This window comes from Crinia signifera, chromosome 4, assembly GCF_055691185.1.
Source record: "Crinia signifera chromosome 4, ASM5569118v1, whole genome shotgun sequence".
NCBI classification, from domain to species: Eukaryota; Metazoa; Chordata; class Amphibia; order Anura; family Myobatrachidae; genus Crinia; species Crinia signifera.
In genome coordinates, this window is record NC_139220.1 from 286,427,532 (window position 1) to 286,444,867 (window position 17,336).

The window sequence follows — 17,336 nt, forward strand, 5'->3', positions numbered from 1 at the left end:
TCACACGGGGCGGAGGAAATGCCATGTCACAGTGAGTATGCGGCGCAGGGAGGAAGCCTTCCACTGCGCCACCCTCACACGCTATGCTGACATTTGATCCATCGGTGCTGGAGATGAGGGTCCGTGTAGTTTATGCAAAAAGAGCTTTGGACCCTGCAGTCTGCTGTAGCAGCCAGGAAGAAAAAAAATCCTGTGTATAGCACTAGACATCTGCAGATGCGGTGGGCCTATTTTGGAGGTTTATTAGCAACTAATTGTATGCTGATTTTTAAATAAATAGGTAAAAAATTACTTTTTTTATTATTTAATGTAGCATATTTTAACAATTTTCATGCACATTTCAATCATTTTATGTTGCATATAATCCTGTCTCTAGTGATAAACAACCAACCAATCAGCTCCTACCTGACATTTTTTAAACACATTCTGTGACATGGCAGGTAGGAGCTGATTAGGTGGCTGTTTATCACTCTCCATTTTATCACGTATGAAGCTTAGTGCATCTGGCCCATAGTCTTAGAAAAGCACATGAGGAGAGAGGGCCCTGCTTGTGAGAGCTTACATTCACAGTTTATCAGGGGTCCTGACCGTGACTGCATTTAGAAATGACAAATGATCAGCATTGTTGCCATGACAATATTCCTGAAAAGCAACAATGGTTTATTTAAGCAGTTTACATCTCTGAACTTTCTTTATAAAAGGAACATACACACACTCAACGAGCAATATAGTTACCGATGTTGGCATAAACATTATAGTGTATACACACTGAACGATATCGCTTATGGTATCGATCAGTGATGTCAACTGACCCCTGTGATATGGTCACAATCTGACCGCATGTTTAGACAACTGGGAGGGTCGTTAAGGACCCACGGGAGAAAGCATCATTAACGATATATAGTGCATACACAATAGACAATATGCATGATAATATTGTCAACTGTATCATCGTGCATATCCTTAACGATTATCATGGGTGTGTCCACCTTAATTAAGAGTTTCAAGATCTGTGATAGAAAAACAGGGATACTAAAACGTATTACAAAACATTCTTTATTGATTACAGTGTAATTATTTTACATGTTTAATAAAAGCCCTTCAATAAAATCAAATCAACACAAAACAAATCAAGTGAAACTTCAAAACAAAATTAGAAACAAAGTGGAGGTTAGTATAGACACAACCTTGAAACAAGATCACATTCTGAGTGTTGCTTTGCATTTAATCTAATTGCAAGACAGAAAAACTGTAACCCTTCATAACAAGCTAGGTGTTCGAGAACGTCACGTAGAGTCAACGCTGAGGATTCTGGGAGTTGCAGTTCTGCAGCAGCCAAAGCAGGCAATATAGGTTGCAATGTTTGCAAGTAAGTTTTATTCCTCTGACAGACTAAACTGTACAGCAGACCCTATGTATCACCAGTTACTAACATTCGGATTTAGTTCTGATGGCTAAAATATTACACTGCAATTAGGAAAAACAGTTTGAAAGCATTCCCAATAATGTTCTAGAACATTGATCATAAGTGGCTAAATCATACAATGTACAGTAAAGTAATAATAAACAGTGGTTTTATGATACTCGTCATAACTGCGCATAATTAAGTAATGTTCTCAGTCTTTGTGCTCCAAAGCCCAAGTTACAATGTCACTCTGAAAATCATATAGTCCAGCTATCCTCCGATCTTCTTTGTAAAATTGGAACATGTGACTTAAGCGACTAAATCAAACATAATGACACTTCCCAGTATACGCTGTGATTTATTGTACGGTATACTAGTTTATTACAGTGGAGACCGTGATCAATTCATCAGGTCAATAAGCACAAAGGGCCTTATTCTGGTTCACTCTTTCTGACAAATTCCTTCTTAGATGGACAAAACCATGTGCACTGCAGGGGGGCAGATGTAAAATATGCAGAGAGAATTAGATTTGGGTGAGTTATTTTGTTTCTGTGCTGGGAAAATACTGACTGCTTTATTTTTACACTGCAATATAGATCTCACTTTCAAGTGAAACCCCACCCAAATCTAATTCTCTCTGCCCAAGTAACATCTGCCCCCCTGCAGTGCACATGTTTTTGTCCATCTAAGAAGGAATTTGGCAGAAAGAGTGAACCAAAATAACCCCAAAAGTGCCTAATCCCTACAGAGTCCCTACCGGCATGTATATGAATATTGGTTCATAAAGTAAAAAAAAAAAACACACTTAAAAAAGGAAAGAATAACTGTACCCAAACTGAGAAAGAATGTTTTATGAAAAGGATCACTTAATTAGTCCTTCATTCACCAGAAATATCGATGCTTATGGCTCACATACCCATCACACACCCCTGTAATGACCTCCTCAGCTACTGTTTCAAACAGGCCAATTGGGAAGGGGATGTGATGTACGGACACTAGAGAGGGCGGAACCTGAAGGATACTCTGAGTGATGAGTAAAGTAAAGTTGGTTTTATACCATAGCCCCCAACTGATTGCATTTATACTTTTCCATGTACAGTGTCATTAAGTGTACAGTACCTTACCATAAAATGTATATATTAACAGTCATGCAGCATACAAAGCTGTTAGAATGCATATATTGCAATAGTATGTGGAAATACGAAATGTCGAACATGGTGACATGCAATTTAGCAATTTCCAGACTTTAGCATAGCTCTGTCCAAGTAAAGGGGTGACATAGATAAATGAATACAAATATAGATAAATAGATATAATGGTGTCTCTATAATGGGTGCAGTCTTTCAATACTTTTCTCAGGAGGACCGCGGCAGTGACCCTGAGCACTAGGTGGTGTGCAGGGGCCATACACCCAGTATTTTGTGCATGCACAATAGGGAAAATGGCCACCTCGCCATATTCTTGGAGACCTGTGCACCTCCTAGTGCTGAGAGTCACTAGGATATGGTCACTAGGTCGATAACAGGAAGGTAAACATGCATTGGGTCGACCATTGAAGGTCGACATGGGGTTAGGCCGACACATGCATTAGGTTGACATGAGCTAGGTCGAGAGTCAAAAGGTCGATTATGGGGTTTTTCAATTTTTTTTGAGCCGACAGGCAGTATTTCATGCCCTACCTTCCACTAGGGCATGGTAGGGACTGTTGACCTAGCCCATATCGACCTAATGCATGTGTCAACCTAATGACCCTGTCGACCTAATCCCATGTCGACCTTGATGCATGTCAACATTCCTTTTGTTGACCCTATGAACCATACCCCTGTCACCGCCTAGATATTAGGGGCCCTGATGGAGACTGCACAAACATCCCCAGATGGATAATCAGCAGATGCTAGGCTGACAGTTGGGTCACAGTGCTGTAAGGCATTTACTGACAGAGACTATACTATCAGTAAACATGTAATATAAATGTGTGCGACAAACTGTACTTACTTAATCTTTTAGTGTAATAATCAAAATATGAATGGATAAATGTGTGACTTTATACTTTATATATAACCCCATTTCTATATACAAACCTCTTATCAATAAATAGAATATAGTTAATACAAATACATCACATGTGTAGGGTATGCATTATTTCATGCTAGAAGCATTATTTCCCAATACACTTAATGAGACTGTACAGAACAACAAGCAGCTGGGACAGGAACAATGGCATTATTAGAGAAGTTAGCAAGACCTCCAATCCGTAACAGGGAAAAATGATTTATAGAATATAAAAGGACAGTGCCATCTAATGGCCAAATAATCACACACAAAAGTCAGACTTTTAAGAGAAGTAGAGAAGTAGAGAAATGCAAAACATTATTCCGACCAGCATTCTAATTACGTCTACGCCAGTCACCTGACCAGTAACCTGGTCAGTGTTGTACACCAGTAACCTGGTCAGTGTTGTACACCAGTAACCTGGTCAGTGTTGTACACCAGTAACCTGGTCAGTGTTGTACACCAGTAACCCGTTCAGTGCTGTACACCGGTAATCTGGTCAGTGCTGTACACTGGTAATCTGGTCAGTGATGTACACTGGTAATCTGGTCAGTGCTGTACACTGGTAATCTGGTCAGTGCTGTACACTGGTAACCCGGTCAGTGATGTACAATGGTAACCTGGCCAGTGATGTACACTAGTAAAAGTGGGAAGATTTGGGCTAGCGGAGTGACCAGCACAGTTAGAGGGGGTATATATAAGCTAGTGTTACACAGGCTAAAAGCTACACCCCTGACTCTTTCAGACCAGTAACTGCACACAGGCTTATCCCCATGTGCTTAAAGGAGATGATCACTCAATTAAACGGACAGGAGGGGTCTAAGATAGTTTGAGGGGATCATGGGACACAGAAATCTGTTAATATTTAACACTTTGTAATATCTTCGTAATAGCAGTTAAATTTCCTGTAAAAAGTAACAGGTCACAATTTCTGAGAAGCAAGAAAAATGTTTAGCAATCTACAGACATTGGGTTAAAGAGAATTCCAATCATACATTCTTCAAAAAGTATACTGTATTATATACTTCAAGTATATTATTGCAGACAAACATATAACATCATCTCAAAAGGAGTGTTTGACATGAAGGGAACACAGGACAAAATGGATGGAACAGTGTACTAGAAAAAAAAAAAATTCAACACACATTCTTATAAAAACACATTTCAAAATGATCTTCAATCATCACGCTCATAACACTGCAAATAGGAGAAATACAGCAACGTGTTTGTAAATCAACAATGAATTAAAGAAGTCACTACCACCAGCTCCCATACCATCTCCCATCACCCTTGGAACGGCTGCTACAACACGAAGCATCAATCCGAAGAGGACCTGACATGCTTTAGGTTTTATTGTTCCTGCTCCTAGAGGTCTGTGACACCTGGCCTGTGACCTGCAACAGGATCTTTACTTCCGGACACTCTAGCCTCTGTTCCAGGTATGTGCGCAGATGGAAGCTTAGAGACAGCCTGTGTACATTGCTATACAATGTCATTCCACCCCTTGTAGATGCCCTGCTGCCTATCACCTCACACACAGTGGTGGGAACCACCCAGAGCTTTCCCTGCAATATATCTACACTGTGTAGGAGTACTGTGGACAGGAAGAAAGGATCGCAGAGATGAAAGGGGCTGGAGGGTGGCGATAGCTGAGGGAAGTACAATATTAAGGGGCCTTTAGGAGAACTAGGTTTGTTTATAGGGATGTGATCAGTAGGTGTACAAGCATTAGGTTGACAGTCATAAGGTCAACAGTCGCTATGTACACATGATATAGGTCCAAAAAAGCATTAGGTCGACATGAGCTTTTTATGGTTTGTTTTTTTAAAGGTGTGTTTTCATACTTTACTATCCAAGTGGGCATAGGGGGGAGCATATAATAGTGCGCTGAGGGCAGTGAGGCTCCGTGCCCCAAGCAGAACGAGTGAAGCAATCCAGATGGTATCCATGTTGACTTAAGTTGAAATAGACACCAAAAAAATAATAATGAAAAACGAATGTCAACATTCCCCATGTCGACCTAATGGCTATGTTGACTTAATGCATGTCGACCTATTACAAGTGTCGACCTAATGACTGTCGACTTAAGTTCTGTCTACAGCTATTACCATTACCCATTTATACAATGAAAGTAATAATGGATTAATGAGGTGAAGTAAAATTGAGGGTTCTTTAAATCAGGAATATGAAAAGAATGAATAGATAATGTTGGAGTTTGATGAAGTTCAGTGGCATAACTCTAGAGCGTGCAGGGGGTGTAGCTGCTATGTGGCCTGGCGGCTTGGGGGGCCCCAAAGGCAACTCCACTGCACCCTCTAGCCTTACCGGCGGTAAGCAATCGTCACCCAGCCTCTATACCCCCTCCCCATAGTGCGGTGCTCCAGGACCAATGATGTACGGCATACAGAGCTGTACAGGGTAGCAAGGGCATTAAATGCCAAAAAATGTACATACAGTATACATACTTACGAATGCACCCTCATACATCGAGCCTCAAAACAAAATTTGGGAGGGTATGAAGCAGGGCATGTTGGGAAGTGTAGTTCAATAACAGCTGTAGGGCCAAAGGTTCCCCATCCCTGAACTAGATCGTCACTGGTTACCCTCTAAATACCACACCAACTGGGTAGACGTCATCAGGGACCACATCATAGTATAATAGCAGACAGCGATTTTGATTACTAAAGTAATATAAACTAGGGACATCAGCTGAGGCATGAGGCAGTCTGTGCCTCAGTGATTTTACTGGTTTATAATGAACTCATTGACTTCATATTGGTTCAAGCCATAAAACGGTCACCTCCGAGTGTAGGTGATGGATACAAGTAATGATATATCAAATAAAAACAAAAACTGCAAGACTGAATCGGTCATAAGGCATTTTGCTGGCAGCACATTCTAATAATCATTATAAAAATGCATTCTACAATCTAGATCCTTTGTTTCTTGCATAAGTGACTCCTAATAAAATGGTTATTCACCTTTATCCCAAACAGAGGATTAATTATGGAAGTGATGACGTAAAATCAAGGCCATATATCGGATTGGAGAAATCAGTCTGGAAAAACTTAATGAAAATGAGATGATGACTTTCAATGGTCAGATTAATTCTAACATTATTGCATGTACATAATAACTTCCGCAATGAGGCCTAGTAATTGGGAAAAGAGCAGTATACGACTATTACATCTCAGATGTTTGTTCTGGAGCAAGATCCAAATTCTGCGTAAATGTTTTCTGAAATCCTCACATGCACAAAGCCATGTCTGGATAACCGCTTGGAGTACTTGGAAAACTCATACTGTGCACAGTCCCCACCAATGTCAGGCCATTTCTTATCTCTCCCAAACTTCATAAAGGCCGTGTGTCTCGGAAACACAGATGTACCTAGTCAATGTAAAAAAAAGTCACAAATAAAATGCTAAACTGATTCAGGAGCTGGGTGTTATACCGGTGGGGCAGGTGGAAGACGTGATGGGGCAATGTTAGGGGTCATCTCTCTTTGGTGAGGAGGTGGAGGCCTGCGGAGATAACAGAATAAAATGGACAAGTCAATGAGCAATTCTACTGTCCAAAGAAAAAAGCAATCACAAAACATAACACCTGGAGGGGGCTCAGGAAAGAAAAGAGTGAGATGCATCCGGCTGGTGGGAAGCACCCAGGGGATCCAGAGATGCAGCCGCATATTATACACACACACACACACAGAAGAAAGGTAGTCGTCACTCCGGGTCTTATGCAAAACCTGGCCATTTAAGCTCAAGAGGAGTGCCACCAGCACAAACTGTAATTATATATATATATATATATATATACATATATATATATACATATACATACATACATATACATACACACACACACACACACACATTTAAACATTTTACTGGGAGGGTTATCCCTTTGGGGGGAGCCCACACTGTATTGGCACCTTTCCCCATGTGTCACTTTATATGCAGATTTTTAGTGGGGCATAATCCAACCCCCAACCACCCCTTTCACCAGTGTCACGTGATTTCTGCCCCCCTAACCTTGCCTCCTTTTTGCAGAATGCCACTGCTGCAACTGATCTCTGCACCCACAGAGCTCAGCATATTTGTGGTTGATGGGGGGGGGGGGGGGGGGCTATGTTCCCCTTCTTCAGTTTTGGTTTACAGCACATGCATTCTGGAGAGCTAAATGAGGATTAATGTTGGGGAACACAGACCTCAACATCACCCCGGGGCAATTGGAGCTGGAGATTCATTCACAGAACAGATTACAACTATGACAGACGGGGGACACAGTGGGATGGTTTGAAGGTTCCATGTCGGCAAAGGCCAGGCTGGAAATATGGCACTTACCTAGATGGTGTATGATGAGGCTGTTTCACCATGTATGTTGGAACCGCAGAGTTACTTGGTTTATAAGACTGTAAAGAAAGAATAAAACCACAGTGGACAATAGAACTAGAACAACTACATGGAAAGGAATTCTGACCATCACTGTATATATAAACATTTCATCCTCACAAGCTATGTACAGGTGTGTCCTCATACTCTGTAGCTTCAGTAGTGCCAAAGAACCAATCTCTGGACAACTTGGCCAAAATGATCATATTGTGTGTGCATATAAAACAAGGGAGCAACAAAACTACTTTGCTAAATTGCACTGATCAATTTGTCTGGCAAGTGGTTACACCAGGCTGGACTTTCCTCAAGGTTGAAGGTTGAATCTGATGCAACCAGTAAGAAAATGAAGATTGTGCTACTCTCGGAGGGAACGTCAAGCCCCTCTGTTTTCGGATTCCCTCCCCCAGTGTCTACTGTGCTGTTAAACGGGCAGCCCATGGCTGCAGACATTTGCAGGGCCCAAAGCTTTGTAATAGACCTTTACCTTGCTTGTGTATATCCCAGGGCTGCAGAGGTAAACCGCCATTGGAAAAATGTAGGTACCTGTGGAACCTCATGTTCTGATCATTGGTGGATCAATATCTTACCCAAAATGTTTAAACAAGGTTTATTTAAAATTAGTGTTTCACTACATACGCTTAAACCTAGGTGGTGTCGGGCACCTCGATCCATATGGCAAATTGAGGATAGGTGTGTGAGTACACATCTGTACATAAAAGGAGAAAAGCAGAATGTTCTGTTGTTCTTTATGTCTTCAGTCACATGTACTCACGGGTTCATGAGTGGATGGGTGCATATTTCTGTTGGGTCCCATAGGTGGCACATTTCTGGGTGGTGCATTGGCTGCTGGTCTACCACCTGGTGGAATATTTTGTAGATTTCTTTGTGGACGAGAAGTCGGGGGGACCCTGGCTGTTGGCCCATTCCTCGGTGGATCATCCCAGTCTGGAGAAGTGACTGGGGTGTTTCTTGGTGGACTGGTAGCTGGACCACCTTTGCTGGGAGCATTCCTAGGTGGCTTTCCCTTATCTTGTCTTATTCTGCCAACAACAACGAAAAATAAACTTCTAAAGTATCAAAATGTTCATAGCCCCCACACAAACCCCCACTAAAATTGTATCCACACCATCCATCCCTCATTTAAAGTGAGTGGGGATAGCGTTGTGTTAAATCCCAGCTGACCTTTTTGTCTTCTTCAATTAAATAAAAAAGGATGTTCTTCTTCAAAAGAGCTTCTACTTCTGCCATAATAATAATCATCTTATACAGTGGCTAGGACTTGAAAGGATGATGATGGTTTATCTTTCTTGAGAACGGATTCCCAAATAATTATCTTTAAATAATTTTTTTCAGATCCTTTACCATGTAAACTACTGAATAGTTTGTTAAATTATGTTCACACTAAGGCCACACTAATTTGTTCTCAAAATGGGCAAACCCAAGTGCACTGCAGGTGGGGCAGATGTAACATGTCAGAGTTAAATTTGGGTGTGTTGCAACTGAAATCTAAATGTGTAAAATTAATGCAGCCAGTATTTACCCTGCACAGAAACAAAATAACTCACACAAATCTAACTCTCTCTATACATTACATCTGCTCCTCCTTGAAAACAAATTTGTACTGCGATCAAATCTGAATAAAGGGCCTAAAGGAGCTCTGACTCTACAAATAAGCATGGAAAGAAATATTAACTCCATATAATGGAAAGCAGATGTTCGATATAGATTGACAGGGCACATGATGAGGATACATGGATAGTGAATTATAAGATGGCCATACATCTATAAATCGATTGTCAGATTGGGCTGGTTAGAACAAAGTCCTGGTAATGGATGAGAGCAAATGACAGTTGACCATTTGAGTTGAAATGCTGGAAAACTGCCAAAAAAGATATTACCAGGTTTTTGCTCCAACCAGCCCCATCAGACAATCGATCTGTAGATGTATGGCCACCTAAAGTTTCAAAGTTTTACCAGACCTCGTCATCAGAACACATCAAGAATTACCTATAGCAGAGGTTCTCAAGGCACACCAATGGTCCAGGTTTTACGGATAACCATGCATGGTCAAAAGGTTAATTAGTACCCCAGTCAATTTGATTTAAACATCTGTGATCAGTCATGGATATCTTTAATACCTGGACTGTTAGGGTGCCTTGAGGACCAAGTTTTGGATCCACTGACCTATGGTATGAAAATTATTTGGGGGAATTCAAAGAACACCATGAATACTTAGTGAGGAATACTATAATTCATGTTGGCTCATGCCAAACTAACCTAATAAGTTTTTATGAGGAAGTCAGCAGAAATCTAGACACACTGGAGATGCTGTAGACGTAGTTTACCTGGATTTTGCAAAGGCATTTGACACTGTGCTACATAAGATGATTAATAAAATGTGAGGATTTGGGACTAGGCAGTAAAATGGGCAGCTAGGTAAGGAACTGGCTGCAGGACAGAGGATAGAGGGTGGTTATAAACGGAGCTTGTTCAAGCTGGATACCAGTACTGAGTGGGGTACCACAGGGTTCGATGCTAGGGCCTCTTCTATTGAATATATTTATTAATGATATATAGAACAGAATACAGTGTATCCATCTTTGTAGATGGCACAAAACTGTGTAGGGTGATGCATCTAGGGAGACATAACCAGGGTGCGACTTCTAATCTAAAGCAGCGGTTCTCAAACTGTGGGTCCTGACCCCAAAGTGGGTCCCGACCTTCTCAGCATGGGGTCACGACTCCATGTTGCGGACCATCAGGCTGATGACTTTCCTTGAATCACAGACTGAGATTAGAAGTCTGAAAAGTCTGTTGAATGTTCTGTTATTTTAGACTCCTCACATCATTTTGTGCCTCCACAATGCTGCCATGTATGTGCTGTCTGCTGACTAAACATGAGTTGTAGTGACCTTCTGCTGTAACCTGCTGAGGTCCTCCAATTCATTTTATTGTCTGATGGGGTCCCACAGCAAAATAGTTTGAGGACCCCTGATCTAAAGAATCAGAAAAGGACCTAGGAGTCCAAAATCGACAAAAAACTGGGGTGCAGTGCTCAGTGTCATAGTGCGGCCACCAAGGCCAACAGGATACTAGCCTGTATGAAAAAGGGCATGGAATAATGTAATTATACCACTCTATAAGGCACTGGTTAGACCTCATCTGGAATTCTGCGTGCAACATACCAACTAGGCCGCTACACATTTATCAGAAATATTGACATTTTTTTACATTTAATAGTTACGGTTTAAATTGTAGACAATGTCTAGTTCGACTGCTTGCATCAACCTTTTGTCAATGTCAACCATTTCACGGTGTCAACGTAGTCACTGTCGACCATTAATAGACAACCTAAATAGCGTAAGCTTAAAAAAACAATTGTTGGGAAAAGGTAACATTACACTTACTCGGGCGCATGTGACCTCTTCTTCCTGCAAAACCGCCTTTTAAGGTCATTTCTTCGGAAAAATATGAAGGCTCCAAGTGCCACCAGTGGTACAATGAGTAAGAAGAAGACGAGCATACCGTCCCTGAGAGAGGTGTCTTTATCTGTAGTATCCAGAAAATAAAAGAGCGTTCTGGTCAGATACAAAGACTAGACCGACAATGGTTATATCGTTTGTTTCACTACCCTGACAATGCTCCTATGAAAATGGCAGCTCAGTTCTGTCTGCAGTCAGTCGGTATCAATTCTGTCTGCTTCCTGCAGATGCGATTCCAAGGTATCCCTGATCTCAAAGCTAGAGACCCAGAAACTTTTTAATGCCAAGCCAAAGATTCCAGCACAGTCAATGTTGAGGTGTGAATACATGGATATATTATGAAAATATTTTATATAATCCTGTATAATAAAAGGCTAACTGCTCCATAAATCCAATTCAAGTGTTTTGCTCACTGGCGGCCACTAGAGGGCACCCAACAGAGCCATGAAGTGTTGCTCCATTCAGGCACGCACATTCACCGTCGTTGATATTCCGCTTATGCGGTTTTGATAAGCTGGTAGCTAGCAGATGATATTAGGGCACCCAGACTAATATCTACAAATGGAATTATAACCTTCATAAAAGTCGGAGGTGTTTGCCTTTTCTATGCAAAAAATAAAATAAAACCCATGAAGGAAACAACTTAAGAAGCAGGTACTTCCTGAGGATAACCAACAACCAGTGAAGCAGTTTTCAGAACAAAGGGGCCGGGGTATTCCCTCTTGCTCTATAATGGACACCGATTTCTGGAGATATTTACATTTCACAGCTCTCCTTGTATGGCATAGACTGAGCAGAGACAGGGAGACAGAATGGTGTCAGGTCGATAGTCAATAGGCGAACACCATATGGCTAACAAGCAAAAAGTCAACACATGAAAAAAAACAAAAAAAACACCTTTTTTTTTTTTTTTACCATCCATGTGGTCTCCGATTGGGGATGGTAAAGTGTGCAGAGGGCAGTGATAATGGTGGTATGGTCATTGGGTCAACCCATATTAGGTAAAAATGTTTTTGGTCGACCACTGAGCGGCGACATGGCTGAAGTCGACACATGAAATAGGTGTTTGTTATTAGGTCGACATGGCTATAGTATACAGGGTTGGAAGGTTGACACAAACATTAGGTCAACAATGGGAGGGTTGACAGTCAAAGGGTCAACATGAGTTTTTCAGTTTTTCTTCCCCGGATGTCGACACAGTCAACATGGACACCACTAAAGTGTACCGCTGTGCTCACCAAGCTTGGGGAACACTATTTTAATGGGTGGAGATCAGTTGGTCACCAGCAAGTTGTTAGACAGTCATTAGGTCGACATGTGTCTAGGTGGACATGCAGGAAAGTGGACATGAGTCTAGGTGGACATAGGTTAGGTCGACAGGGTCATTAGGTCAACATGGGTTCCGTCGATAGTCAAAAGGTCGACAAGGGGATTATCACTTTTTTTTTAGCCGAATGTCGACACAGTCAACATGGACACAGGTTAAAGTGCACCAGGTCCCCTCGCATGGCTTGCTGCGTTTGCCATGCTTCGGGCTCTGCACACTATTTTATTCTCTAACCACGCCCTAGTGGATGGTAGGGAATGAAATACCGCCTGTCGGCACATGTTGACTCAAAAACCAATAAAAAAAACCATGTCAACCTTTTGACTGTTGACCTAACCCATGTTGACCTAATGACCCGGATGACCTAATGACCATGTCGACCTAGACTAGTGTCAACCTTCCTGCCTGTCGACCTAATGACTGTCTAACTTGCTGGTGACCAAATGACCGTATCCCATTTTACTCTCCCATCACACTGTATCGGTGGCAGGGCATGAAATCCCGCCTGTCGATACGTCGTCTCAAAGAAAACGTAAAAAACGCATGCCGACCTTTTGACAGTCAACTTTTCCATTGATGACCTTCTAACCCTGTCAACCTTCATTGGTCGACGTAATAACCGTATCTCCTGATAACGGAAGTGAGGTACCTTGCCTGATGCTAATTTGGAGTCCACATGATAAAATCTACAAATTGACACAAGAAAACATAAAAAAACTCATATCAAGCTTTTTATGTGTTGATATTTTATTTGTGTCAACTGTGTGCATGTCGACCTATCGACAGTCGACCCTTTATACCATAACCAGATAGAACTTGTGTTGTAGAGTCACAAAAATCCCACATATGAATGCATTTACGGAAGATTATATTTTTCGCATAACGTCTCAGCATAAACAAAACTGGATTTACAAAGCTGCAATTGTCCCATAAGGGGAGTGGCCAAACTCCAGGGGCATGCTGAGCACTGAAACGTGATAGGCCGCCCCTTCTTTCACTCCTGTCACATTGTAGCACCAGTTGCAGGAGTATGCAGCGACCATGTATTCTATGTAGAGCAGCATGGATGGGTTATACTGCGCAGCTGCCAGGCAGATCGGGACAATGCAATAATGGCAAGAGAGCCCTGAAATTGGAGCACTTGGGAAGTGTACACAATATCTTATTTTGCAGACCATTGCACGTGTGTTCAAATAACCCATTAACTAAAGTGTGGTTTTCAGCTCTCAGAAATTAATGGTAAAAAGCTCTTTGTGCATGAACCCGGTATTCCAGCTGCTGTGGAACTACATATCCCAGCATGTGTAGCAGGGCATACTGGGATATGAAGTTACACAGAAGCTGGAATGCCACCTACCCCTGGTGTAAACAACTGTACAGTAGGACATCATTTGTCACGTATCGACTTAATAAAAGTGACAGCTTGACTAGATTTCCTTAAGACTAATGGCTTATGTACTAATCAAGAGACACCAAAGGGGTAACAATAGAGGAACAAGGCGTGTACAATTATATATTATATATTAAATGCACAGATCAGCAAGCTGGTTAATAGTAGAAAGTTAAATTTTGAGGGATGCGGTTAACACCCCAGCAGATGGGTTGGCCGCAGTCATAATACAAAAACACCAGCATAACGACATGCGGCAACAAGACCGACATTAAAATCCCAATATCTATGAGAACTCAGATGCTGAGATTCTGAATGTAAGTATTGCGGCAGCTTAGCGTTAGCCGGGGGCGGTGCCATTGTCATATGAAGTTCTGTGGATTATTAACCGATAAGAAACCATATTGTCCACCCATTAACAAGATCGTACCATTATACGTTGGGCCACTGTCCCTGCTTCCACCAAAGCCCTTTTCCTTACAGTCAGGGAAGGCCCAACCTTCATTGCAGTGGCAGTTCTTATTACTGTTACACACCTATGAAGCAAACACAATGTTTTCGCTGAAGTCAGAAAAAAGGTGCAACATAATATCATTAGATAAAACAAGACGGTCGAAATAACGGAAGAAAAACATTTATTAATAATCTATAGTTACGCTCTATGGGCCTAATTCAGACCTGATTGCAGGACAAATTTGTTCTCAAATAGGCATAACCATGTGCACTGCAGGTGGGGCAGATGTAACATGTATATAGTTAGATTTGGGTGAGGTGTGTTCAAACTGAAATCTAAATTGCAGTATAAGAATAAGGCAGCCAGTATTTACTCTGCACAGAAACAAAATAACCCACCCAAATGTAACCCTCTCTGCACATGTTACATCTGCCCCACATGCAGTGCAGCATGGTTTTGCCCAAATTTGCCCTGCAATCAGATCTGAAATTGAGCCTATGTCTCACTACTGGCAAACGTTATGGTTCCCATGTAAAGGTTGTCATACACTACGATGTATCGCTGCAGTGTCTGGCCATTCGCGGACAGCAGCGGTTGGCAATTCTATTGCCAGGAGCAGCTCAAATGAGAGCTGCACCATCTGTATACAAGAGTCAATGTGTCATTATGTAATGGGAAATTACCATTAAAAATGGAATAGGTGGTGTCTGCTTGTTCGAATTTAGGTTTTATTTTTGCTATTATGTAGGTAGACAGCCAAGCATTTTGTATTTGTTGCTGGTTTTGGGGACATTGTCACAATGATGTTTACTTGTTTGTCACATTTTTTTTAAGTAAATAAGAAACAGTTAATTTTTAAACAAATATTCAAATTAATGAGATTTTTTAAAATAAAGGTTTTAGAATAGGACCTCAAGTCCTAAAATGAAGATGATCTGCACTATCATATATTTCCTATCTGTACCAGTGTTCAAAGAGAAGTCAATGGGGAAGATTTACTAAGATGTGTATCCTACTTCATATGTGATGTTTCGGTACTTGTGAGTTATCCGGGCTGCCGATTTTTTCATCGCGCCTGAAATCGTGGGCATCGCGTCGGTCGTGGATGTTATAAGGAGCCGCGACGCGATGCCCGCCATTTCCCATAGACAGTAATGTTAAAAGACGCGATGGACCCGATTTCCCATAGACAACAATGTTAAAATAAAATGACAATGTGAAATTGGCCAATATGGGCATTTCACATTGGATATGTTTTTAAAAAAAAAATGTTTCATGGCCCCCCACCACCGTTAACGCCACCCCGCTATTGACGCCAACCCGAAGCGTGGCGAGCGCAGCGAGCCCGCGAGGGGCGGCGGTACGCGTCCTCCGACCTTTTCATACCCCTACTATCCACTAGGGCGTGGAGTGAGAATAGAATAGTGTGGCGAGCGCAGCGAGCCACCGAGCCCGAAGCGTGGCGAGCCCCGCGAGGGGACGCGGACACCTGTGAAGCCCGCAAGGGCACGCGGATACCTGTGAAGGTATCCGCGGGGCTCGCTGCGCTCGCCACGCTTCGGGCTCGGTGGCTCGCTGCGCTCGCCACACTATTCTATTCTCACTCCACGCCCTAGTGGATAGTAGGGGTATGAAAAGGTCGGAGGACGCGTACCGCCGCCGCTCGCCACGCTTCGGGTTGGCGTCAATAGCGGGGTGGCGTTAACGGTGGTGGGGGGCCATGAAACATTTTTTTTTTAAACATATTCAATGTGAAATGGCCATTTTGGCCAATTTCACATTGTCATTTTATTTTAACATTGCTGTCTATGGGAAATCGGGTCCATCGCGTCTTTTAACATTACTGTCTATGGGAAATCGGGTCCATCGTGTCTTTTAACATTACTATCTATGGGAAATCGCGGGCATCGCGTCCCCTTATAACGGCCACGACCGACGCGATGCCCCCGATTTGGGCTAAATCGCGGGCGTCGGTCGGGTGTCCTTAAGTTAAGGACAAAATCAGCAGCCCGGATAACTCACAAGTACCGATGTTTCTATGGGCAACCAATCAGAAGCTACTTCTTATTTATTTAGCACCCTCTAGAAGATAGTAGACAGGATCTGATTGGTTGCCCGTAGCAACATCACAGGTGAAGTAGAATACACATCTTAGTAAATTTCCCCCAATGACATGTAAAATGACACCTATTCCATGTAGACATGATCACATTTACCCTGGTTAAACTTCCCATTACGAACTAAAATGTAAAACAAAGAGGGCAAAAAGGAGACGCATGCGCAGTCTAATCCCGAAATCCCGGGATTGGATACTCCAATCCCGGGATTGAAATACCGGACATTTTCGAAATCCGATCCCGGGATTGGCCACCCTAAGCAAGAGTGAGGGTCTGCAGCAGAGATGGGGCAGACCAGCAGGAAAGGAGAACCATTGTGTGGGCAATAAGAACAAGTGTAACATGACATGGGCGGACTGAGGTGACCAGCCATATGACTGATCCATTTTACTAGAAGTAATATATTATTCATTTTATTGTTATTATTGTTTATTTAAAAGGGCCACAAGGGTTCAGCAGCGCCTAACAGAATACATAAACAAACGGTTGCATCAGTGGACAAGACATGGAAGTAATTATTAGGATGGGGGAAACTGAGGGTTAGGAGCTGTAGAAAATTGTTTATTGCAGTGGTCCTCAAAGTCTGCCCTCAGGACCCCACACAGTTCCCATTTTCCAGGTCACCCTACAGGTGCACTCATTACTGACTGACACATTTTAAAAGATCCACAGGTGGAGCTAATTATTTCATTTAATTCTGTGAGGAGACCAGCAAATC

The 17,336-nt window shown here is 42.2% G+C and overlaps 1 protein-coding gene across 2 annotated transcripts in view; it reads right to left on the bottom strand.

The window, feature by feature from the left end:
• Positions 1-1,040: 1,040 nt before the first annotated feature.
• Positions 1,041-17,336, bottom strand: part of ADAM9 (ADAM metallopeptidase domain 9) — an 86,833-nt gene continuing 70,537 nt past the window's right edge. Inside the window, exons 18-23 of one of the 2 annotated variants that reach the window (XR_014473591.1) lie at positions 14,478-14,583; positions 11,256-11,397; positions 8,621-8,888; positions 7,801-7,868; positions 5,765-6,978; positions 1,041-5,721 (exon numbers count right to left, since the gene is read on the bottom strand). Coding sequence is in view for 1 of the 2 variants with exons in the window: in XM_083184892.1 (XP_083041018.1) it covers positions 6,903-6,978; positions 7,801-7,868; positions 8,621-8,888; positions 11,256-11,397; positions 14,478-14,583 (660 nt within the window). In the remaining variant the exon portion in view is untranslated. Of the gene's footprint in view, positions 6,979-7,800; positions 7,869-8,620; positions 8,889-11,255; positions 11,398-14,477; positions 14,584-17,336 lie in introns of both variants that reach the window. The other variant, XM_083184892.1, reaches the window with a different exon arrangement.